Genomic DNA, 26,551 nt, shown 5'->3' with positions numbered 1-26,551 from the left:
GAGTGCCCACCTCCCAAGCAACTAAGGAGTAAGAAAACTGCATATCGCTGAGCTACTTAACAGACAACTGGAAAATTTGTCCTACATAATTTTCTATAAAATCTACAAGTTAATATGATCATCGATGAAACCCTATTTAAAGCTTTACTAAGAAATTCAAGAAATGTAGATTGAAAAAAACAAGAGAGACATATTTCTACTTAGATCTACTTTTCTTTGTGAGCTGCGATGAATATGACTTGCTTATAGTCAGTGAGGTCACTCACAGCCGTTCTTTCCTTAATCTCAACGCAATCAATAACAAAACCTTCTCCAACTAGAGCTGTCTTTATAAAATCCTCATCAAAACTCAAAACATGGAGTTTGTCTTTCCCAACTGTGTAATACGTTGTATCTAGCATCCCAATTACTATAATGTATCCTCCAGGCTTCAGCAACCTTGATATCTTCCGAAGATTTGTTATGTAATCATTTTGATCTTTGCTGATCATGCCTAAAAGCCCAACAGTGAGGACACAATCTGCTGGTGGTAAGACGATCGGATCCATTATATTTTCCTTCTCAAGATCACATTTCACAACATGATGAGGTGCTGATCTCAGTTTTTCTTCTGTTTCCTGGAAGTTTTCACTGCAAGAAATAGAAAAACTAAGAAAAGTATTCTCCCACAGTTAACCCTTTAATGACCAAGTGATTTTCTTTTTTTTTTAATGTTTATACTGGAAATCAAGAAAAAGAAATTCCAAGAGCATTTATATGGTGAAAAAGACACAATGCCATATTTTTTTTTCATTTAGCAAGGAAAAAAGAAAATGCATTAGATGGTGGCACCACACTGCAAACAGGAGGAGGTGTACTTACAGAGGTCCTGTGGAGTCTATCTATGTGTTGCTGGGACGGGCGGTGCTCACTCCGTGTGTAGTCCCAGGTTTAGATGCAGATTCCAAAAAAGGTAGAAGTCACGGGGCACTCAACCTTCAGTCCAAGATTTATTGTTCAAAACAAGGTAACATGAACAAGTTACAGCAGGGGAGGGGGAGAGCAGGAGGAGACGATGGCCATTTCACGCCGACTAGGCGCTTCTACGGGTCCACTTCTGAAGTGGACCCATAGAAGCGCCTAGTCGGCGTGAAACGGCCGTCATTCATTGTGCTCTCCCCTACCGCTCCCCTACTGTAACTTGTTCATGTTACCTTATTTTGAACAATAAATCTTGGACTGAAGGCTGAGTGCCCTGGGACTTCTACCTTTTTTGGAATCAATTATTTTTGTTTTGCTTTGATATTTTTTGTGCAGTAAAAGTGATCTGGGAACTTGCATCTCCAAGTCAGTATGATCATAACAATACCAAACTCGTCAAATTTATTCTTATTTAAGTAGAGAGAAAAAAAATCAGAAATTTCCATGAAAACATTGTGCTTGTGTAAACATTTTCTGAGATACGTAAAGTGAATGAAGCCTTGTTTTTTTGCACATTTTTATTGGCACCATTTTTTGGTAGATACAATGTTTTCATTCATTTCATTTCATTTAACCCCTTCACCCCCGGCCACTAAAACACCCTAATGACCGGGCCATTTTTTGCAATTCTGACCAGTGTCACTTTGACAGGTTATAACTCTGGAACGCTTCAACGGATCCTGGCGATTCTGAGATTGTTTTTTCGTGACATATTGTACTTCATGTCAGTTGTAAATTTAGGCCGATATTTTTTGCGTTTATTTGTGAAAATTTAGGAAATTTGGCGAAAATTTTGAAAATTTCGCAATTTTCAAACTTTGAAAATTTATGCCCATAAATCTGAGAGATACGTCACACAAAATAGTTACTAAATAACATTTCCCACTTGTGTACTTTACATCAGCGCAATTTTCGAAACAATTTTTTTTTCCGTTAGGAAGTTAGAAGGGGTCAAAGGTCATCAGCAATTTCTCATTTTTCCAACAAAATTTACAAAATAATTTTTTTTAGGGACCACATTACATTTGAGGTGACTTTGAGAGGCCTAGGTGACAGAAAATACCCAAAAGTGACCCCATTCTAAAAACTACACCCCTCACACTGCTCAAAACCACATCCAATAAGTTTATTAACCCTTTAGGTGCTTCACAGGAACCAAAGCAATGTGGAAGGAAAAAATGAAAATTTTACTTTTTAACACAAAAATGTTACTTTAGCCATAAAATTTTCATTTTTACAAGGGAGAAAAGAGAAAGTACACAATACAATTTATTGTGCATGTTCTCCTGAGTACGCTGATACCCCATATGTGGTAAAAATCAATTGTTTGGGCGCACGGCAGAGCTCGGAAGGGAAGGAGCGCCATTTGAATTTTTGAACGCAAAATTAGCTGCACTCATTAGCGGACGCCATGTCGGGTTTGAAGACCCCCTGAGGTGCCTAAACAATGGAGCTCCCCCACAAGTGACCCCATTTTGGAAACTAGAGCCCTCAAATAATTGTTCTAGATGTTTGGTGAGCACTTTGAACACCTGGGGGCTTCACAGAAGTTTATAGCGTTGAGCCGTGAAAAGGAAAAAAATTTTTTTTACAACAAAACGGTTGCTTCAACTAGGTAGCTTTTTTTTTCACAAGGGTAACAGGAAAAAATGCACCATAAAATGTATTGTGCATTTTCTCCTGAGTACGCAGATACCTCATATGTGGTGGAAATCAAATGTTTGGACACACAGCAGTGCTCGGAAGGCAAGGAGCACCATTTGAATTTTTGAGTGCAAAATTAGCTGCACCTGTTAGCGGACGCCATGTCGGGTTTGAAGACCCCCTGAGGTGCCTAAACAATGGAGCTCCCCCACAAGTGACCCCATTTTGGAAACTAGAGCCCTCAAATAATTTTTCTAGATGTTTGGTGAGCACTTTGAACACCTGGGGGCTTCACAGAAGTTTATAGCGTTGAGCCGTGAAAAGAAAAAAAATTTTTTTTACAACAAAACGGTTGCTTCAACTAGGTAGCTTTTTTTTTCACAAGGGTAACAGGAAAAAATGCACCATAAAATGTATTGTGCATTTTCTCCTGAATACGCAGATACCTCATATGTGGTGGAAATCAAATCTTTGGACACACGGCAGTGCTCGGAAGGCAAGGAGCGCCATTTGAATTTTTGAGTGCAAAATTAGCTGCACTCATTAGCGGACGCCATGTGGGGTATGAAGACCCCCTGAGGTGCCTAAACAATGGAGCTCCCCCACAAGTCACCCCATTTTGGAAACTAGAGCCCTCAAATAATTTTTCTAGATGTTTGGTGAGCACTTTGAACACCTGGGGGCTTCACAGAAGTTTATATCGTTGAGCCGTGAAAAGAAATTTTTTTTTTTTTACCACAAAACGGTTTCTTCAACTAGGTAGCTTTTTTTTTCACAAGGCTATCAGGAAAAAATGCACCATAAAATGTATTGTGCATTTTCTCCTGAGTACGCAGATACCTCATATGTGGTGGAAAGTAATTGTTTGGGCGCATGGCGGGGTTCAGAAGAGAAGGAGCGCCATTTGACAGCAAAATTGGTTGGAATCATTAGCGGACGCCATGTCACGTTTGGAGACCCCCTATGGTGCCTAAACAGTGGAGCTCCCCCACAAGTGACACCATTTTGGAAACTAGAGCCCTCAAATAATTTTTCTAGATGTTTGGTGAGCACTTTGAACACCTGGGGGCTTCACAGAAGTTTATAGCGTTGAGCCGTGAAAAGAAATTTTTTTTTTTTTACCACAAAACGGTTGCTTCAACTAGGTAGCTTTTTTTTTCACAAGGCTATCAGGAAAAAATGCACCATAAAATGTATTGTGCATTTTCTCCTGAGTACGCAGATACCTCATATGTGGTGGAAAGTAATTGTTTGGGCGCATGGCGGGGCTCAGAAGAGAAGGAGCGCCATTTGACAGCAAAATTGGTTGGAATCATTAGCGGACGCCATGTCACGTTTGGAGACCCCCTATGGTGCCTAAACAGTGGAGCTCCCCCACAAGTGACACCATTTTGGAAACTAGACCCCTCAAATAATTTTTCTAGATGTTTGGTGAGCACTTTGAACACCTGGGGGCTTCACAGAAGTTTATAGCGTTGAGCCGTGAAAAGAAATTTTTTTTTTTTTACCACAAAACGGTTGCTTCAACTAGGTAGCTTTTTTTTTCACAAGGGTAACAGGAAAAAATGCACCATAAAACGTATTGTGCAATTTCTCCTGAGTACGCAGATACCTCATATGTGGTGGAAAGTAATTGTTTGAGCGCATGGCGGGGCTCAGAAGAGAAGGAGCGCCATTTGACTTTTCAAACTCACAGACGCAGTGCACTGATCGGTCGCTGCAGGACGCACGGTCGGATGCGATAAAAAAAGCGTCGGGGATACGTAAAAAAAAAAAAGTCACGCCAAAAATTGACCATGGATGCAGATACGTTATGTGCATCCCTAATCAGCGCTCGGCGGGACGCACGGACGGATGTGATACAAAAAGCGTCGTGAATACGGAAAAAAGTCACGCCAAAAACTGAACACGGATGCAGATCCGTTATCTGCGTTCCTGATCAGCGCTTGGCGGGACGCACGGACGGATGCGATACAAAAAGCGTCGGGGATACGGAAAAAAAAGTCCCGCCAAAAATTGAGCAGGGATGCCGATCCGTTATCTGCATTCCTGATCAGCGCTTGGCGGGACGCACGGACGGATGAGGTGTAAAAATGGACAGGGGATACGGAAAAAAAAAAAGTTATACTCACAGTACCCACAGGACTAGCAGGAGGATCACTGACCAGAAGAGCTGCAGAGGAACAGATGGCAGAGAGATGGACAGCTTTACAGGAGCAGCAGGCAGATCAGCAGAATGCCCAGGAAGGACCCAGCGATGGACGCAGATGTGATCAGGCCGGTGAAGACAGGTAAGAGGACGTTGGGGGAGAGCAGAGGGGGACAGGGGGGGGTGAGAGCAGAGGGGGGGGTGAGAGCAGAGGGGGGGCTGAGAGCAGAGGGGGGGCTGAGAGCAGAGGGGGGGCTGAGAGCATAGGGGGAGGGGGTAGAGCAGAGGGGGAGACCGGAGGGGGAGCTGCAGAAGCAGAACAGAGATAATGGGGGAGGCAGTCAGAAAGCGGGGGGAGCAGATCGGGATGGGGGGGGGGGGGGGGTTGGGGGGAGCAGATCGCGGGGGGGGCACGGCAGGGGCTATCACGGCAGCGCGCAGGGGCACCACGGGAGCGCGCACGGGCTGCAAAGTGAGCACAGTACTCACGTGCAGCAGCGGCGGCGGCAGCAGCGTCGGCGGTGGCGTGGTACCACAAGTACCAGCCACTGCACGCTGCAGACATGTTGGGGGAGGGCTCGCAGCGGCAGGGGGCATATCGCAGCAGGGAGGCAGATGGCAGCAGGGGGCAGATTGCGGCAGGAGGCAGATCGCAGCAGTGGGGCACATCATGGCAGAGGACAGATCGCAGCAGGAAGCAGATTGCAGCAGGGGGGCACATTGTGGCAGGGGGGCAGATCGCAGCAGAGGGGCAGATCGTGGCGGGGAGCAGATCGGGGGGACACATCGGCAGGGGGCAGGGCCATCACAGGAGCGCGCAGGGGCTATCAGGCGCGCAATACTCAAGTGGGGCAGGAGCGGCGATCGGGCGGCGGCAGCAGCGTTGTGTGGTACTACAAGTACCAGCCAGTGCACGCCGCAAACATGCTGGGGGAGGGCTTCCCAAACCAACACAGGCCTGGGGAGGGCGGCCACCGGCAGATCAGACCGCCCCACTGCACACTGATTGGAGCGATTGCGCGTCATAGCACGATCGCTCCAATCAGTGCTGCAGGGGCTGGGGGCGGCATGTTTGAGGTCCACCTATGATATGCTGCAGCAGCTGCGGCATCTCATAGCTGGATCTCACAGGATCGCACTAATTCGGGCATTATTTTTGCCGAAATTAGTGCGATCGATGTGGTTGGCGGTTCAGATTTGAACAGCCAATCACATCGATCGTCGATAGGGGGTGGCGATGCCGCCCCCCCTGGGGTCAAGCAAAGGTCCCCTGCTGTAAGAAACAGCAGGGGACATCATTTGAAAGCCGTTGCTATGGCCACGGCAATCAAATGAAGTTTAGGCCGTAAAATTACGTCCCTGGTCGTTAAGTCACGTTAAAATAGGACGTAATTTTACGGCCCGCGGTCGTGAAGGGGTTAATGACCTTGTGGATGGGATTGATAGTAAAGTGTCAGTCTTTGCTGACAACACCAAACTATGTAGGATAGTAAAAACGCAATAGAAAATAAAATACAAGTGCAATATGAGAGGCACCCGTGGGTATATTACTGGGTATGTTAGATTGAGATCTGCTCACCTTTTCAGGTTGTGCGCCCCCGCACAACCCCAGTGATGCGTGAAAGTGCAGTGATTTCTCCTCTGTTCCAATTGCTGTGACCGCGCTTGCTGAATCCAAGTTTGGTATCGCTTGTGGCTCCTGGTATCCACTGGCACCTTGGATCTCAGGTTTCCTTTGCGATCCTCCATTCTGCAGCTGGATTCTCTGATTAGATTGGCAGGTCCTTAGCAGCTATTACAAAATTTCCAGGTAGGGAGTGAGCATATAGGAAAGGTATTTTCGGTCTGTTATAGTGCACTCTGTGTCAGTAGCCTCTCTCAATTCACATGCGCCACCGGATATTAAAAACCGACCTTGATAGTACAATATTACAAAATGATCTGGATAAGTTGTCGGAGTGGGCAGATACTTGGCAAATGAGATTTAATGTTGATAAATGTAATGTACTTAGGACAGAGTAATCCTATAGCTGCATAAACTGGAAGTAAACTTGGGACTACAGTTCAGGAGAAAGACCAGGGAATTCTAGTTACAAATAAGCTGAGCAGCAGCACTCAATGTCAGGCAGCAGCTGCAAAAGCAAACAAGATTTTAGGGTGTATTAAAAGAGAGATTAGATCCCAACGTATTGTTACCCTTCTATAAATCCCTTGTAAGGCCACATCGGGAATATGGGATCCAGTTTTGGGCTCCACATTTTAAAAAGGACATTCAGAAGTTAGAGTTAGTTCAAAGGCGGGTTACTAGACTACTACAAGGAATGGCGGCCGCCCGTATGATGACAGGTTGAAAAAGTTAGATATGTTTAGCTTAGAAAAAAGATGTCTTAATGGATATCTCATTTATTTGTATAAATACATGTGTGGTCAATATAAAGGACTGGCACATGACTTATTCCTTCCAAAGATAATGCTAAGGACCAGGGGGCACTCACTGTGAGTGGAAGAAAAGCGATTCCGGCAGCTAAATAGGAAAGGGTTCTTTACAGTTAGAGCAGTCAGACTGTGGAATGCCGACCACAAGAGGTAGTAATGGCAGATACTAGAACAGCTTTTATATCAGGGCTGGATGATTTTCTCAGTACATAACATTGTTGGTTATGAATGATTTAGTGACAAAATCTATAATTGGTGGAGGAAGGTTGAACTAGATGGACTGGGGGCTTTTTTCAACCTATTTAACTATGGAACTAAGTATGTAACTAATTACCTTTAATTATTTTTTTTCTCAGCTCCATTTGGGTTAAATAATTTTAAAACATTTTTTTTACTTTATAAGGAAAAATAGTTTTATGCGTTTCATATTTTGAACATTTAACTTTTTACCAAATATAATTTTTTAACTTAGAAAATGAATGATACAAACGTTTTTTACACTTTTTAACATATATAATTTGAATGCAATGAAAACATAGTTCTTTGCCCACCAACAGTGCCAATTATTAAATTACTGCACCCATGAATGAAGATTTTGATGGGAGTGGAAAAAAATAGTTTTTTCTGGCTTCTGAAAATTGATTTTTAATAGAATAATATTACACAAGTACACAATTAATGTAGGTAGAACGTACTGTTTAAGCCTTTCATAGATCTTCAAATCTCTGGTATAATAGCAAAAATGGCAATGAAAGTGGGTTTTCCCTAAAATTTGGAAATCTACTTCACCTTTTTCCTTCTATGTCCACATGAAGTTTTGCAGCATGCTGCCAATCAAACGCTCCCGTACGTGAGTCCACCCATCTCTTCAGCTCCATGATGCATCGGTCTCTCATCTTTAGAATTATAATGTGCTTGAAAAACTCATAAGCGGCGTATAAATGATGAATCATGCAACCGACACTGAAGTCAATCAAGACGTCTCCTTTAATTTGACCTGCAGAATAAAAAATATCCAAATATTAAAACATATATTTACATATGAAAGTTTTGCAAACGGGTTTCAAGATCTCCTAAATATTCACGTCTTCCATTTCAAATTAAATCTTTGATCACTGAATGGAAAATTTTAAACCTAATTTGTAAATATATCTTTATTAAAAACATGACAAAGTCATAAACATGAATTATTAATAAACACCGTGTCTGCAAATTGGGATTCTGATCTGGCATATATATCCTAACTCATATGCAAAGGATTGTTAAAAATCCACATTTGAGTTTTAGGATCGCTACTTCCAATAGGTGGCGCTGTGCTAGAGTTTGTCTCCATTCCTGGAGAGATAATTTGAATATTTCTTAGAGGGGCATGGCAGCTATAAGTCCCCTTACTGCCAGCCAGACTGGCTTGCAAAGTCTCCTTAAGGAGAATAATGTTCCCCCGTGGTCCCCACATAGCTTCTCATGAGCCAGATCAGACACCCCATACTTTGCACTGACGGGGGGCAAGCACCCCTAAACACCTTGTCTGCAAATTGGGATTCTGATCTGGCATATATATCCTAACTCATATGCAAAGGATTGTTAAAAATCCTCATTTGACTTTTAGGATCGCTACTTCCAATAGGTGGCGCTGTGCTAGAATTTGTCTCCATTCCTGGAGAGATAATTTTAATAATAAACAGGGATTCCTGGGCTCTGCTGAAGAGTGACAACAAGAGCGTATGATCTCTGTATCTTTATTCATACAATGTGTCTCAAATTGGACTGACTTCTTCATCAGGTATAGTATGAACATAAGATACATACTATACTACATACTATATACTATACTACATACTATATACATACTATATATATTCATACTATACCTGACTTTGAAATGCATTGTATGAATAAAGATCCAGAGAACATATACCATTGTCTTCACTCTGTGGCAGCTTCCACAGTCACTGTTCTCTTTCATGTTTGGTTAGAATACGTTTCTTCCTACTGGTGTGTGGATCAGCGGTTGAAACAGCAGCCCTTCATTCTTACTAATACAGACTTGAGCCATGTCATAACCCAGATAGAGGCACATATACAATCCCTTACACGCTGTCATCTATTGGGGGTAGCACACTTGGAGTACCTTTTCTCTTTGCCCTCAATTAGATAATGAAGTTAAAAACTTGCAACTTTGCACTCCATAATACCTTTTTTTGGTGTTGCTTTTTTACTCGGACACAATATCAGTTGTCGATCATGTGCCAATCCGGACACTGAGATAAAAAGATCAGTCCTAGAGATAATATTATTTACCCTGTTACATTATCAGTTATATTGATTGTTATAACCTTATTTATATTCACATCATTTTTAAAAGTGACATGGTTTTATGATGGTCTCATTAGGAAAGTAGACTTAAGGTAACATCACACTAAGCGACGCTCCAGCCATCCCACTAGCGATCTGATCTGGCAGGGATTGCTGGAGCATCGCTACATGGTTGCTGGTGAGCTGTCAAACAGGCAGATCTCCACAGCGATCAGAGATCAGCCACCAGCCACTAGCGACCCGTGTAATGACACTATGCTTCGTAACCATGGTACACATCGGGTTACTAAGCAAAGCGCTTTGCTTATAGTTACCCGATGTGTACCTTGGCTATGTGTGCAGGGAGCAGTGAGCTGGCTTCTAGAAGCTACCGACGCAGTTAACCAAGGTAAATATCGGGTAACCAAGCAAAGCTTTTGCTTGGTTAGGCTGCTTTCACACCTCCGGTTTTAGCAGAGCCGGCCAATCCGGCTCTAAAACCTATGCAACGGATGCGGCGACAAAACCGCATCCTTTGCATAAGTTTTTAACATGCGGCCCGTCCGTTTTTTGCCGCTTGCGGCAGGCTACTGAGCATGCGCAGTGGAAAAAACCGCATGCGGCGGCCGGATGTGGTTTTTGCCGCAGGATGCCGCATGCGGCATCCATAGACATGCATTGCAAATTGCGTCGCATCGGTTGTTTTTTTTGGCAGGACAAAAAACGTGCCAGGCAACGTTCCATCTGGCCGCTGCATCTGCTAAATCTGGCTCATGCGGCAAAAACCGGACGGAACGCAAGCCCATGTGGCACAATACGGCACTAATGTAAGTCTATGCAAAAAAAACACAACCGGCGGCAAAAAAAAACGGTTGCGTTTTTTCTGCAAAGCGCTGGATTGTGCTGCACAGGAAAAACCGGATGTGTACCTGATGTGTACCTTGGTTACCAGCGTCCGCAGAAGCCAGCTCCCTGCTCCCTGCACATTCAGATAGTTGCTCTCTCGCTGTAAAATACAGCGATATGTGCTTCACAGCGGGAGAGCAACAACTAAAAAATGGTCCAGGTCATTCAGCAACGACCGGCGACCTCACCGCAGGGGCCAGGTCGTTGCTGGATGTCACACACAGCGACAAGATCGCTGTTGCGTCACAAAAACCGTGACTCAGCAGCGATGTCACTAAGGGATGTCGCTTAGTGAGACGTGGCCTTTAGAATCAAAGAATGGTAGAGTTGGAAGGGACCTCAAAGGCCATCTGGTCCAACCTCCTGCGAGTGCAGTTTTCTTAAACCATCCCAGCTGTATGTTTATCCAGTTTCCAATTGAATATTTCCATTGCCGCCTGTTTCACTCTCTGACTTCCCTCACTGGCAGAAAGTTTTCCCACATGTCTAATCTGAATCTCCTTCCTTTTAGTTTCCTCCCATTGCTTCTTGTACTTCCTTGTGCTAATGAGAATAGGGTAGTTCCCTCTGCACAGTGACCACCTTACAGATATATCGATGTCTTTCTTGAATTGGGGGCCCAGAACTGTGTAAGGGGTGGGCAGACTCCTTACCAGGAAGCACAGTTTACCCGAATGTCGTTGTTATTAATAAAAATGTTTTTATCGTTATTATAGGGTGTTAGTGGGTTCCCCTAGTGGCCGGGTGGGACGGCTGTCACCACAGTGGAGAGGAGGAGCCGGCAGAAGCAAGGGGAGGGAAGAGAAGTGTTGTTGAGGAAAGTGTGAGATTAGAAGGCAGTTGTGTCCGGGACGGGAGAGAAGAAGCAGAGCAGGGGCAGAGTGTGGGAGCTGGAAGAACAGGGAAGCCGGAGAGAAAAGGAGAGGGCGGAACCTCATAGTGCGAAGCAGTCCCGGTGTGGGTCCGGGCTGTGGGTAGCCATAAGTGGGAGCCAGGTGAAGCAGAGTAGCTGGGCACATCCCCACTGGAGGAGACGTGAGGGCAGGCTTTCCCCAGCTAAAGAAGTGTAACATCATCTTTTACTGCCGTGTGTGTGAAGAAGTTGTGAACAATAAAATGCCTTCTGGTTTCACGGAATCACGCCTGAAGAGTGTTTGTACGTCGGACAACATGTGCACCACCACACTCAGCCCCACCAAGACATCTCCTGTCCCGATAGTGACGGCGGAGCCAGGGGTAAGCCTGACAGCAGGGGCCACGACTACAATCCCCGAGGCACCCCTGGCACCCTGTTACAACTGTACACAGTATTCAAGGTGGGGTCTGACCAGGGCAGAGTATAGGGGAATAATGGCCTCTCTTGATTAGAGATGAGCGAACCGGTCGCGGTTCGGCTCGAGGTTGGTTCGCCGAACGGACCTCCCGTTCGAGTTCGGTTAACCGAACTCGAACTGCATAGGAAACAATGGCAGGCAATCACAAACACAGAAAAACACCTAGAAAACACCCTCAAAGGTGTCCTAAAGGTGACAAACAACTCAAACACATTGGAAAGTGACAAGGACATATACTCATGCGAAAACAAAACAGCTGGACAAGGAAAAAGAGGAGGACACACAGATATAGGCATGGCACGCCCTTCTAAAATCATGTAAAACACCGCAAGGTGACTCCAAGCGGAGTCTCCCTTTTTTCCAAAAATTGGGCCACACACACACCCACCCCTTCAGTGGTAGCACTTGTGCCCCAGTTGCACACTTCACAGCTAGATTTGCATCAAGCACATTCAAAAATACGCCATAATTAACCGTCCCCAGGATGACACCAGGGTAGGTAGCTAAGTCTTTCCTGATCCCAGCTCTGTGCAGCTTGGATCATTTATAAAAAACACAGCAATCAAGGGTTACTCCAAGCGGAGTCTCCCTTTTTTCCAAAAATTGGGCCCCACACACACCCACCCCTTCAGTGGCAGCAGTTGTGCCCTAGTTGTACACTTCACAGCTACATTTGCATCAAGCACATTCAAAAATACGCCATTCTTATCCGTCCCCAGGATGACACCGGGGTAGGTAGCAAAGTCTTTCCTGATCCCAGCTCTGTTCATCTTGGCTTCTTTTAAAAACAATGTAAGCAAGGGTTACTCCAAGCGGAGTCTCCCTTTTTTCCAAAAATTGGGCCCCACACACACCCACCCCTTCAGTGGCAGCAGTTGTGCCCTAGTTGTACACTTCACAGCTACATTTGCATCAAGCACATTCAAAAATACGCCATTCTTATCCGTCCCCAGGATGACACCGGGGTAGGTAGCAAAGTCTTTCCTGATCCCAGCTCTGTTCATCTTGGCTTCTTTTAAAAACAATGTAAGCAAGGGTTACTCCAAGCGGAGTCTCCCTTTTTTCCAAAAATTGGGCCCCACACACACCCACCCCTTCAGTGGCAGCAGCTGTGCCCTAGTTGTACACTTCACAGCTAGATTTGCATCAAGCACATTCAAAAATACGTCATTCTTATCCGTCCCCAGGATGACACCGGGGTAGGTAGCAAAGTCTTTCCTGATCCCAGCTCTGTTCATCTTGGCTTCTTTTAAAAACACATCAAGCAAGGGTTACTCCAAGCGGAGTCTCCCTTTTTTCCAAAAATTGGGCCCCACACACACCCACCCCTTCAGTGGCAGCAGTTGTGCCCTAGTTGTACACTTCACAGCTACATTTGCATCAAGCACATTCAAAAATACGCCATTCTTATCCATCCCCAGGATGACACCGGGGTAGGTAGCAAAGTCTTTGCTGACCCATGACTTGTTCATCTTGGCTTCTTTTAAAAACAATGTAAGCAAGGGTTACTCCAAGCGGAGTCTCCCTTTTTTCCAAAAATTGGGCCCCACACACACCCACCCCTTCAGTGGCAGCAGTTGTGCCCTAGTTGTACACTTCACAGCTACATTTGCATCAAGCACATTCAAAAATACGCCATTCTTATCCGTCCCCAGGATGACACCGGGGTAGGTAGCAAAGTCTTTCCTGATCCCAGCTCTGTTCATCTTGGCTTCTTTTAAAAACACATCAAGCAAGGGTTACTCCAAGCGGACTCTCCCTTTTTTCCAAAAATTGGGCCCCACACACACCCACCCCTTCAGTGGCAGCAGTTGTGCCCTAGTTGTACACTTCACAGCTACATTTGCATCAAGCACATTCAAAAATACGCCATTCTTATCCGTCCCCAGGATGACACCGGGGTAGGTAGCAAAGTCTTTCCTGATCCCAGCTCTGTTCAAATTGGCTTCTTTTAAAAACACAGCAAGCAAGGGTTACTCCAAGCGGAGTCTCCCTTTTTTTCCAAAAATTGGGCCCCACACACCCACCCATTCAGTGGCAGCAGTTGTGCCCCAGTTGTACACTTCACAGCTAGATTTGCATCAAGCACATTCAAAAATACGTCATTCTTATCCGTCCCCAGGATGACACCGGGGTAGGTAGCAAAGTCTTTCCTGATCCCAGCTCTGTTCATCTTGGCTTCTTTTAAAAACAATGTAAGCAAGGGTTACTCCAAGCGGAGTCTCCCTTTTTTCCAAAAATTGGGCCCCACACACACCCACCCCTTCAGTGGCAGCAGTTGTGCCCTAGTTGTACACTTCACAGCTACATTTGCATCAAGCACATTCAAAAATACGCCATTCTTATCCGTCCCCAGGATGACACCGGGGTAGGTAGCAAAGTCTTTCCTGATCCCAGCTCTGTTCATCTTGGCTTCTTTTAAAAACACAGCAAGCAAGGGTTACTCCAAGCGGAGTCTCCCTTTTTTTCCAAAAATTGGGCCCCACACACCCACCCATTCAGTGGCAGCAGTTGTGCCCCAGTTGTACACTTCACAGCTAGATTTGCATCAAGCACATTCAAAAATACGTCATTCTTATCCGTCCCCAGGATGACACCGGGGTAGGTAGCAAAGTCTTTCCTGATCCCAGCTCTGTTCATCTTGGCTTCTTTTAAAAACACAGCAAGCAAGGGTTACTCCAAGCGGAGTCTCCCTTTTTTTCCAAAAATTGGGCCCCACACACACCCACCCCTTCAGTGGCAGCAGTTGTGCCCTAGTTGTACACTTCACAGCTACATTTGCATCAAGCACATTCAAAAATACGCCATTCTTATCCATCCCCAGGATGACACCGGGGTAGGTAGCAAAGTCTTTGCTGACCCATGACTTGTTCATCTTGGCTTCTTTTAAAAACAATGCAAGCAAGGGTTACTCCAAGCGGAGTCTCCCTTTTTTCCAAAAATTGGGCCCCACACACACCCACCCCTTCAGTGGCAGCAGTTGTGCCCTAGTTGTACACTTCACAGCTACATTTGCATCAAGCACATTCAAAAATACGCCATTCTTATCCGTCCCCAGGATGACACCGGGGTAGGTAGCAAAGTCTTTCCTGATCCCAGCTCTGTTCATCTTGGCTTCTTTTAAAAACACATCAAGCAAGGGTTACTCCAAGCGGAGTCTCCCTTTTTTTCCAAAAATTGGGCCCCACACACCCACCCATTCAGTGGCAGCAGTTGTGCCCCAGTTGTACACTTCACAGCTAGATTTGCATCAAGCACATTCAAAAATACGTCATTCTTATCCGTCCCCAGGATGACACCGGGGTAGGTAGCAAAGTCTTTCCTGATCCCAGCTCTGTTCATCTTGGCTTCTTTTAAAAACACAGCAAGCAAGGGTTACTCCAAGCTGAGTCTCCCTTTTTTTCCAAAAATTGGGCCCCACACACCCACCCATTCAGTGGCAGCAGTTGTGCCCCAGTTGTACACTTCACAGCTAGATTTGCATCAAGCACATTCAAAAATACGCCATAATTAACCGTCCCCAGGATGACACCAGGGTAGGTAGCAAAGTCTTTCCTGATCCCAGCTCTGTTCATCTTGGCTTCTTTTAAAAACAATGTAAGCAAGGGTTACTCCAAGCGGAGTCTCCCTTTTTTTCCAAAAATTGGGCCCCACACACCCACCCATTCAGTGGCAGCACTTGTGCCCTAGTTGCAAACAGGATGTTTTGATTTGCATCAAGCACATTCCAAATCAACAAGCATTTACTCTCCCCAGGATGACACAGGGGTAGTAAATTCCTTCTGGATCCATGACTTGTTCATTTTGATGAACGTCAGTCTGTCCACATTGTCACTGGACAGACCCGTGCGCTTATCTGTCAGCACACACCCAGCAGCACTGAATACACGTTCAGAGACAACGCTGGCAGCTGGACACGACAAAATCTCCAAGGCGTAAGTTGCGAGCTCTGGCCATTTTTCTAGGTTTGAAGCCCAAAAGGAGCAAGGCTCCAGTTGCACAGTCATGGCATCGATGTTCATTTGGAGATACTCCTGTATCATCCTCTCCAGCCGTTGACTATGTGTCAGACTTGTTGTCTCTGGTGGCCTTGCAAAAGAGGGTCTAAAAAAATTATGAAAAGATTCCATAAAATTGCTGTTACCAGCACCAGATACGGTCCTACTGGTACGGGTAGACTGTTGAAGATGACGAGACCGTCCCATGTTTGTCAAGTTACAACTGGGAGATTCACTCCCTGCACCTGCACGGTTGTTTGGTGGAAAAGCCGAGCTAAGATCTAGTAACAGCTTCTGCTGATACTCCTGCATACGTGCGTCCCTTTCTATGGCTGGAATTATGTCACAAAATTTGGACTTGTACCGGGGATCTAATAGTGTGGCAATCCAGTAGTCATCATCACTCCTAATTTTGACAATACGACTGTCATGTTGGAGGTAGTGCAACAAAAAGGCACTCATGTGTCTTGCGCAGCCATGCGGACCAAGTCCACGCTGTGTTTGTGGCATAGAGGTGCTACCCGTTCTTTCTTCCTCTGACATCTGACCCCAACCTCTTTCAACTGAAATTTGACCAAGGTCTCCCTCATCCGCTGAGTCTTCCATGTCCATGGACAGTTCGTCCTCCATTTCTTCATGTTCTCCTGCACCTTGCTCAACATTTCGCCTGCTACTATGCGCCCTTGTCGATCCCTGTCCCCCTTGGTCCCATGCCTGCTGCGTTGGTGATGATGAACGTCTGGACCTTGGTGATGTTGTTGTCCCTTGCGCATATGAATCCTCCTGTAGTTCCTCCCCTTCATGTTGTCCCACCCCCTGACTCCGAATAGTGTTTAGCGTGTGCTCCAGCATGTAAATGACTGGAATCGTCATGCTGATAATGGCATTGTCAGCGCTAAACATATTCGTCGCCATGTCGAAACTGTGCAGAAGGGTGCATAGGTCCTTGATCTGAGACCACTCCATCAGGGTGATCTGCCCCACCTCTGCATCTCGTTGGCCCAGGCTATACATCATGACGTATTGCACCAGGGCTCTGCGGTGCTGCCACAGTCGCTGTAACATGTGGAGAGTTGAATTCCAGCGTGTCGCCACATCGCATTTCAGGCGATGAACCGGCAGGCCGAAAGACTTCTGGAGCGATGCAAGTCGCTCAGCTGCGGCGCTTGAACGGCGGAAGTGAGCAGACAGTTTTCGTGCCCTGTTCAGAAGGCCATCTAGGCCGGGATAGTGTGTTAAAAATTGCTGCACGACAAGGTTCAACACGTGAGCCATACAAGGTACGTGTGTCACCTTGCCCAGGCGAAGGGCCACACCCAGGTTTGCAGCATTGTCGCACACGGCCTTACCAGGCTGCAGGTTGAGTGGAGACAACCATTTATTAAACTCGGACCGCAGAGCTGACCACAACTCCTCAGCTGTGTGACTCTTATTACCAAGACATGTCAAGCTAAAGACCGCCTGATGCCGTTGCGCTCTGCTGCCAGCATAGTAATGAGGGGTGCGTGATTCCTTCTGCGCAGTGAGAACGCTGGTGGCCTGACCAGGCAGGCTTGGGGCGGAGGTGGAGGACCCAGATGAGGTGGAGGATGCAGAAGCAGTGGCGGAACTTGGACAGACAGAGGATTGACACACAAGTCGTGGGGACGGCAAGACTTGTGCAGCAGACCCTTCACCATCTATCACCATAGTTACCCAGTGCCCAGTCAGCGACATGTAACGTCCCTGTCCATGCTTACTGGTCCAAGTATCGGTGGTGAAATGCACCCGTTCACACACAGAGTTTCTCAAGGAAGCGGTGATGTTGTGTGCGACATGCTGGTGTAGCGCGGGCACACCTTTCTTAGAGAAGTAGTGGCGACTAGGCATCTGGTACTGGGGCACAGCGACAGACATAAGGTCTCTAAAATGCTGTGTGTCCACTAGGCGGAAAGGCAGCATTTCGGTAGCCAACAGCTTACAGAGGGATAGAGTCAACCTCTTAGCTTTGTCATGGGTCGGAGGAAGTGGCCTTTTATTTGACCACATCTGAGGGACAGAGATCTGGCTGCTGTGTGTAGACGGTGTTGAGTAGGGTGTCCCTGGAAAAATGCAGGTTTGTGAGGAAAGTGCAGGCGGAGACATGATGTTGCCTTCATCCAACGTTGGTGCTATCGATGTCTGAGAGAGCTGTACACACTCACTTGTTTCCCCTTCCAAACCAACTGACGACCTTACAAGCAAACTGCCTGTTGCGGTTACAGTGGTGGAAGTTTTGCGTGGAAAAACAGGTGTGACAGCTGTCCCCACAGTCCTAGAAGATGAAGAGCGCGCGGATGCACTGGAAGGGGTGGGCGGTGGATGGTTCGCTCCGCTAGGCCGCATTGCAGCACGGTGAGCTTCCCACCAGGACTTATGATATTTAGTCATGTGACGATTCATGGAAGAAGTTGTCAAACTGCTGAGGTTTTGACCTCTACTAACAGAATCATGACAAATGTTACATATCACATGAGTTGGGCGATCTTTTTCGATGTGAAAAAAGGACCAGGCTAGGCAAGGCTTAGAGGCCATGCGACCTGTTGATCCACCCCGAATAATGCTCATAGGCAGAGTGGTGGCTGAGGATGCAGTTGTAGACGTGCTACCAGTGCTCCGACTCTGTCCAGGAAGGCGCAAGGTAACTTCGTCGTCGGTTGCATCCTCCTCCACCGCCTCTGTTGACCTCCTCGAGTGCCTGACTGGGGGTTGACAGTAGGTGGGATCTAGAACGTCATCATCAATTGTTGTGTTTGCACTCCCCTCCCCCTCAGACCGAGCCTCTTCTTGCCCTGACCGAATATTTAAGTTGTCATCCCAATCGGGTATCTGCGTCTCATCTTCATCAGTATGTTCCTCATTGTCTATAACCACAGGTGTTACAGTTTGTGACAAAGGGTCAACATTATGCTCAGAAACTTGGTCCTCACGGCCTGAATCAGAGTCACAAAGGTTCTGGGCATCACTGCAGACCATTTCCTGTTCTGTACTCACTGTAGCTTGGGAGCAGACCTCTGATTCCCAGGCTATAGTGTGACTGAACAGCTCTGCAGACTCAGCCATCTCAGTTCCACCATACTGTGCAGGGCTGATGGAGACTTCAGAGCTGGGAGAAATCAAGTGTGATTGGGATGACAACTCAGAGGACTGGTGTTTTTTGGATGCGGTACTTGAAGTGGCTGAGAGGGCACTTGTTGGACCACTTGAGATCCATTCAAGCATTTTCCTTTTTTGCCCATCATCTACCTTTATTCCTCTTGTTCGTGTCCGTAAAAAAGGGAGCACATCGGATTGTCCACAATAAGTAGTAGACATCTTACTTTTGCTAGTAGATGGTCTATCTGCAGCAGATGATAATGGAGCTTTGCCACCTTCCCCACTGACAAAACCTTTTTTGCCTTTTCCACCACGCCTCTTCCCCTTTCCACCAGCATCTGTCATTTTGCCACTCATGTTGATTGCGACAAGATTGTGGACTGAAAATGTGGTAGTAAAAATTGAGAGGTGGTGAAGATTGCAGTGGTGGTCTAGCTTTATTAACAGCAGAATAATAAAGAATAAATATCCCTGACAATGTAACTTAGTTATAATTAGTTGGAGTGTGCAACGCAGGCAGACGTGCTGCAAATGTCTTGGCACTAGTGGGACTAAAGCAAAGTCCAATAGCCACGTATAGGATGCCACTAGGTACACTGAGTGTTTGCTAGTATAATGGCTTAGTTATAATTAGTTGGAGTGTGCAACGCAGGCAGATGCGCTCTGCAAATGTCTTGGCACTAGTGGGACTATAGCAAAGTCCAATAGCCACGTATAGGATGCCACTAGGTACACTGAGTGTTTGCTAGTATAATGGCTTAGTTATAATTAGTTGGAGTGTGCAACGCAGGCAGATGCGCTCTGCAAATGTCTTGGCACTAGTGGGACTATAGCAAAGTCCAATAGCCACGTATAGGATGCCACTAGGTACACTGAGTGTGTGCTAGTATAATGGCTTAGTTATAATTAGTTGGAGTGTGCAACGCAGGCAGATGCGCTCTGCAAATGTCTTGGCACTAGTGGGACTATAGCAAAGTCCAATAGCCACGTATAGGATGCCACTAGGTACACTAAGTGTTTGCTAGTATAATGGCTTAGTTATAATTAGTTGGAGTGTGCAACGCAGGCAGATACGCTCTGCAAATGTCTTGGCACTAGTGGGACTATAGCAAAGTCCAATAGCCACGTATAGGATGCCACTAGGTACACTGAGTGTGTGCTAGTATAATGGCTTAGTTATAATTAGTTGGAGTGTGCAACGCAGGCAGATGCGCTCTGCAAATGTCTTGGCACTAGTGGGACTATAGCAAAGTCCAATAGCCACGTATAGGATGCCACTAGGTACACTGAGTGTGTGCTAGTATAATGGCTTAGTTATAATTAGTTGGAGTGTGCAACGCAGGCAGATGCACTCTGCAAATGTCTTGGCACTAGTGGGACTATAGCAAAGTCCAATAGCCACGTATAGGATGCCACTAGGTACACTAAGTGTTTGCTAGTATAATGGCTTAGTTATAATTAGTTGGAGTGTGCAACGCAGGCAGATGCGCTCTGCAAATGTCTTGGCACTAGTGGGACTATAGCAAAGTCCAATAGCCACGTATAGGATGCCACTAGGTACACTGAGTGTGTGCTAGTATAATGGCTTAGTTATAATTAGTTGGAGTGTGCAACGCAGGCAGATGCGCTCTGCAAATGTCTTGGCACTAGTGGGACTATAGCAAAGTCCAATAGCCACGTATAGGATGCCACTAGGTACACTAAGTGTTTGCTAGTATAATGGCTTAGTTATAATTAGTTGGAGTGTGCAACGCAGGCAGATGTGCTCTGCAAATGTCTTGGCACTAGTGGGACTATAGCAAAGTCCAATAGCCACGTATAGGATGCCACTAGGTACACTGAGTGTGTGCTAGTATAATGGCTTAGTTATAATTAGTTGGAGTGTGCAACGCAGGCAGATGCGCTCTGCAAATGTCTTGGCACTAGTGGGACTATAGCAAAGTCCAATAGCCACGTATAGGATGCCACTAGGTACACTAAGTGTTTGCTAGTATAATGGCTTAGTTATAATTAGTTGGAGTGTGCAACGCAGGCAGATGCGCTCTGCAAATGTCTTGGCACTAGTGGGACTATAGCAAAGTCCAATAGCCACGTATAGGATGCCACTAGGTACACTGAGTGTGTGCTAGTATAATGGCTTAGTTATAATTAGTTGGAGTGTGCAACGCAGGCAGATGCGCTCTGCAAATGTCTTGGCACTAGTGGGACTATAGCAAAGTCCAATAGCCACGTATAGGATGCCACTAGGTACACTGAGTGTTTGCTAGTATAATGGCTTAGTTATAATTAGTTGGAGTGTGCAACGCAGGCAGATGCGCTCTGCAAATGTCTTGGCACTAGTGGGACTATAGCAAAGTCCAATAGCCACGTATAGGATGCCACTAGGTACACTGAGTGTTTGCTAGTATAATGGCTTAGTTATAATTAGTTGGAGTGTGCAACGCAGGCAGATGCGCTCTGCAAATGTCTTGGCACTAGTGGGACTATAGCAAAGTCCAATAGCCACGTATAGGATGCCACTAGGTACACTGAGTGTGTGCTAGTATAATGGCTTAGTTATAATTAGTTGGAGTGTGCAACGCAGGCAGATGCGCTCTGCAAATATCTTGGCACTAGTGGGACTATAGCAAAGTCCAATAGCCACAGATAGGATGCCACTAGGTACACTGAGTGTTTGCTAGTATAATGGCTTAGTTATAATGAGTTGGAGTGTGCAGAGGACAGGAGGGTACAGTGGCAGGATTGTGGGGCTCTGGGTAGAGGAATGGAAGCCTGCCTTTCTATTCCCTCCTAATGGTGAAATGCAGGGAGGAAATCCCTGACCTTGGCTGCACAGACGCTGGCGCTGTTTTCAGGACCTGTCACCTTAACTCTGACCCTGCCGGTTTGAGCCCTTAAAAGGACTGCTATAAAGTGCTCTCCCTAAGCTGTCTAACGCTGTGTATGCAGCGCATACAGCTGTATCAGCGATAGGACTCAAGACGGAGCTGCGACAGTGATGTCTGACACCAAAGACGCAGAAGGCAGATAATGGCGTCCGTGAAGAAAATGTCCGGTTTTATAATGCAGGGACATGTGACATGCAGATCCTATCACACATGCCGTTGCTTCTCTGGCTCAAAGTCCACTTAGCTGTGTGTGTGTCTGTGATTGGCTGACATGCTGGCCCGCCCCACAAGACGCGCGCGCTTAGGGAAGGAAGACAAGAAAAAAAAAAAAAAAAATGGCGATCGCCATTATAGAAACAGCAGTGATCTGAAGGCGCTGTTCACGCACACTATACACTGAAATGTGATAATAGTTTGATTCACAGAGTGACTTACACTATTACAGCAGAAACCAAGCTATGATTTAGCTGTTTTTTGGCTGCTAGAACCGTTCTCGAACGTTTCTAGAACTATCGAGCTTTTGCAAAAAGCTCGAGTTCTAGTTCGATCTAGAACATGCCCCAAAATCACTCGAGCCTAGAACTGGAGAACCACGAACCACGAACCGCGCTCAACTCTACTCTTGATCTAGATTCAATGCTTGTCTTGATACATCTTAGAATTTTGTTGGCCTTTTTTTCACTGCAGCTCCGCATTATTGACTCATGTTCAGTTTAAGATCTACTATTATGCCCCAGTCCTTTTCCCCGATGCTATCACCTAGTTCTATTCCTCCCATACTGTAGATGCTTTTTACATTTCTTTTACACAGATGTAGGATTTTGCATTTCTTTCTCTTAAACCCCATTCTGGTCTTCTCAGCCCATTTGTTGGTTCACGTACTCTACCATTTCTACAATACTTGTTGTGTCCTAACCAGTTAAAGCTTTGTGGCCAAACTCAAGTTACCATAAATTCAGCTCTAATTTTGAGGCCACAAAACTTGTGCAAATGTACAAGATGCCCTTTTCCTGCACAGTGAAGCTCATATAGGCACTGCACATATCTAGGAGTCACTGCCTCTTCATGGCTTGTGAGAATGCTAGGTCTATGTGACACATGCAAAGAAAAAAACCACAAGAGGGCGCTTCTGTGACTTGTGTGTGACTCGTGCGAGTATCGGATCGCACTGCCCGGACCGGCCACGGCTCTCCAGACAGGAGTGGTCAGCATTATGGAAATACATACAGCGGAACCGCTCCTGGCAGAAGAGAAGGTGGCCGGTCCATGCAGTGCGATCCGATTGTCGCACGAGTCACACGCAAGTTTGACCCCGACCTTAGAAAGAAAAAGGCTTCTGCTTGATCGCTACTTTCCATTGGAAAATACGGGTATAATCCAAATAAATTAAAAAAAAAATAATTGTAGCGGTAATCTTAGCGCTGCCAGAATAAACATGTTCTTTATTAAAATCCCCATGCAATGTGTTTCAAAGACATGATGTCCTCTTCATCACGCATAAGAATTTATACTATTTTTTTATACATTTTTTTATTTCATTTTGACTTACTAGGCTGTGTGCTTCTGTTTCAATAATTTCAATGTTTATTCAGGAGTAGATTATAACTGCAGGACAACTGCCCACCTGCCTCTTAGTCCAACCATAATGCCATCATTAATTAGCAGCTTTTTGTCAATGTACACTGTACACAGTGAGCTGACAGGGCAGGGCTAAATCTGCAGCAGAGAAAACTTTGATTCTGTCACAACTGCTACACCCAATAAACTTAATGATACATATTTGGAATCAGAGTCTCAGAGTCTACCACATGCTACTGTTACCGTGTTTTTCCAAAAATAAGACACTGTCTTATACATTTTTTGCCCTGAAAGAAGCTCTAGGGCTTATTTTTGAGTTGGGCTTATTCTTGGGGAAACACGGTTGTGGAGTAAGTTTACCTCCCCAAAAAAGCAGACCCCCTTAACAGGAGAATCATATTTACAAGACCCCAGATGTCTGCGTGGCTCCCAGGTCCTCCTGTGATCTTCGGCAGGTGCTCCCAGCAGGTATGCTGCATGTCATCCTTCCCTTCTTCTGGCTGACAAACTCAGATACATCAGAATGCGCACACAATCCCATACTCATACATACACACTCACTCACCACATCCAGCGGTACAGATTGCTTCCAGCCAGCAGTGAAGGTGAGATGCAGTGCAGTGGAGCGTGAGGACATGCAATGAAATGCATGGAGGACTCGGCGGTGGAACGCATCAATGCACTCCACCGGAGGTCCGTTATGCATTCTACTGCACTGCGTACAAGGATTGTATGCCAGCCAGAAGCAATTGGTATTGCCGGATGTGGTGAGTGTGTGATCGATGTGAGTGTGATCTGATGTTTGTGTGTGCGATCTGATTTGTGTTGGTGTGCGATCTGATGTGTGTTGGTGTGTATCTCACTGCAGGTCCTCCCGTTTTGTGTCTGGTGAGTATGATTGCGGGGTTTTCTGTCCTCTCTTTTGGGGGTGTCTGCTTTCTTTATGTAGTGTCCTGCAGTATCTTTAACTTTTTTAGCTGCATGGACACTTCATTATTGAACAGTGACTAGGGCTTATTTTCTGGGTAGTGCCTTACTCTGAAAATGCTGAAAATTCCTGCTATAGGGTTTTTTTTTGGGGTGAGGTCTTATTATTGGAAAAACAGGGTAGATTACATGGCAAAATCCTGTTGACCGATTCTCTTTAACCCCTTCACTACCAAGGAGATCCTTGGCCGTGTATGGCACTTTAATGCTTCAAAACAAACCTAAATACCCAAAGAAAAGTACACAATTTTAAAATCCCCATGTTGGGAAGCAATTAAAGAAGGATAAATGATGATAAATGATTAATATGCTGATTCAACCACCTCCAGATATTTTTTTATTTTACTTTTTTATGTTTTTATTTCAGCTATTAAAAACCAAGTAAGCATACAGTAAAAAAGTTAAGATACATACCCTCGGTGAAAGTTTTTGTAAGATTTTTAATTGGAAATTCCAAGAAATCAGCAGCCAAGTTCTTTTCAGATTCGTCTGAAAAATAAAGCTCAAGCCATTGTCTAGAATCAAAGCCATGTTCAGAATAGAGCTTATAGGGACTGGAATCCATTGTCTAATCTTGTACCACAGACGGGGTGACTGCCTCTACACCGGTGCTCAAGGTCTTTATATAATCAGCAGGACTCACTTTACATGGAGTTCATGTGATTCTAAATTCCCATGGAGAATATTTTTGTCTCTTTAACAACTTATGACATATTTACATCATATCTAAGGGAGGTATGAAGCCGGATCAGGAGCTGAACCTGCTTCTTACCAGTCACAACCTCTTTTTTGCAGCTTGCAGGGAGATCTCAAAAGTAGAGTATGATCGGCCATGCAGTAGGGTTTTAATTAATTGATTGATCGTGAGATGCTTTGATTTTCTACTTCCCAATGGAATTTTTTTTTATTTAGTGTAAATAGATGTTGTTACACAATAAATCAGTCTACCATAAATCCCTCGTATGATAAATAAATTCAAAAATGCAAAAGACATATAGTACAGACCAAAAGTTTGGACACACCTTCTCATTCAAAGAGTTTTCTTTATTTTCAGGACTCTGAAAATTGTAGATTCACACTGAAGGCATCAAAATTATGAATTAAAACATGTGGAATGAAATACTTAAAAAAGTGTGAAACAACTGAAAATATGTCTTATATTCTAGGTTCTTCAAAGTAGCCAACTTTTGCTTTCATTACTACTTTGCACACTCTTGGCATTCTTTTGATGAGCTTCAAGAGGTAGTCACCGGAAATGGTTTTCCAACAGTCTTGAAGGAGTTCCCAGAGATGCTTAGCACTTGTTGGCCCTTTTGCCTTCACTCTGCGGTCCAGCTCACCCCAAACCATCTCGATTGGGTTCAGGTCTTGTGACTGTGGAGGCCAGGTCATCTGGCGTAGCCCCCATCACTCTCCTTCTTAGTCAAATAGCCCTTACACAGCCTGGAGGTGTGTATGGGGTCATTGTCCTGTTGAAAAATAAATGATGGTCCAACTAAACGTAAACCGGATGGAATAGCACGCAAGATGCTGTGGTAGGCATGCTGGTTCTGTATGCCTTCAATTTTGAATAAATCCCCAACAGTGTCACCAGCAAAGCACCCCCACACCATCACACCTGCTCTTCCATTCTTCACGGTGGGAACTAGCCATGTAGAGTCCATCCGTTCACCTTTTTTACAAAGACATCGTGGTTGGATCCAAAGATCTCAAATCTAGACCTATCAGACCAAAGCACAGATTTCCACTGGTCTAATGTCCATTCCTTGTGATCTTTAGCCCAAACAAGTCTCTTCTGCTTGTTGCCTGTCCTTAGCAGTGGTTTCCTTGCAGCTATATTACCATGAAGGCTGCTGCACAAAGTCTCCTCTTAAGGGTACGCTCACACGAGCGTGAAAATCGGACGAGTGCAATGCGAGAAATTCTCGCATTGCACTCTGACCAATGTTAGGCAATGAGGGCGAGCTGTTGGTCAGCTTTTCTCGCATCCAGATTCTGAAGTTTTATCTTCTACACATATCAAGTTAGAGAAAACCAAAAAACCTCATAACCATTATAATAATGTATAGCCACCAGAGACTACCTCAAGTGAGGGGCTCTGGGGTAAGCACCTACTCGTTGAAACACATGAATACACAGGAGAAATAGAGTATATAAGGTGCAAAAATATAACAAAGTTTATTATAGTGCATGATTAAAATGACACACAAAAAATCATCAGGGTCAGGATAAAACCACAATATAAAACCACATGAAGGGGTA

General features: G+C 45.3%; 1 protein-coding gene across 1 annotated transcript; it reads right to left on the bottom strand.

Annotated features, from left to right (window-relative positions):
• Nucleotides 1-206: 206 nt before the first annotated feature.
• Nucleotides 207-24,869, bottom strand: LOC142256523 (indolethylamine N-methyltransferase-like). The gene is made up of 3 exons (XM_075328253.1): nucleotides 24,704-24,869; nucleotides 7,979-8,186; nucleotides 207-630 (listed from the first exon to the last, which is right to left on the bottom strand). Exons 1-3 carry the CDS (start codon nucleotides 24,852-24,854, stop codon nucleotides 207-209), a joined length of 783 nt encoding a protein of 260 aa, XP_075184368.1. The 5' UTR covers nucleotides 24,855-24,869.
• Between the last annotated feature and the right edge of the window lie 1,682 nt (nucleotides 24,870-26,551).

Source organism: Anomaloglossus baeobatrachus, chromosome 11 (genome assembly GCF_048569485.1).
Source record: "Anomaloglossus baeobatrachus isolate aAnoBae1 chromosome 11, aAnoBae1.hap1, whole genome shotgun sequence".
Classification (NCBI taxonomy): Eukaryota; Metazoa; Chordata; class Amphibia; order Anura; family Aromobatidae; genus Anomaloglossus; species Anomaloglossus baeobatrachus.
The sequence above is the reverse complement of the archived record's forward strand: the minus strand, read 5'-3'. Positions and strand labels throughout refer to the sequence as shown.

Coding starts and splice junctions, on each gene's coding strand:
- LOC142256523 (XM_075328253.1), bottom strand. CDS start 24,854: ATGGATTCCAGTCCCTATAAGCTCTATTCTGAACATGGCTTTGATTCT. Junction 8,187..24,703: donor TACAAAAACTTTCACCGAGG/GTATGTATCTTA, acceptor TTTATTCTGCAG/GTCAAATTAAAGGAGACGTC. Junction 631..7,978: donor GTGGACATAGAAGGAAAAAG/GTGAAGTAGATT, acceptor TATTTCTTGCAG/TGAAAACTTCCAGGAAACAG.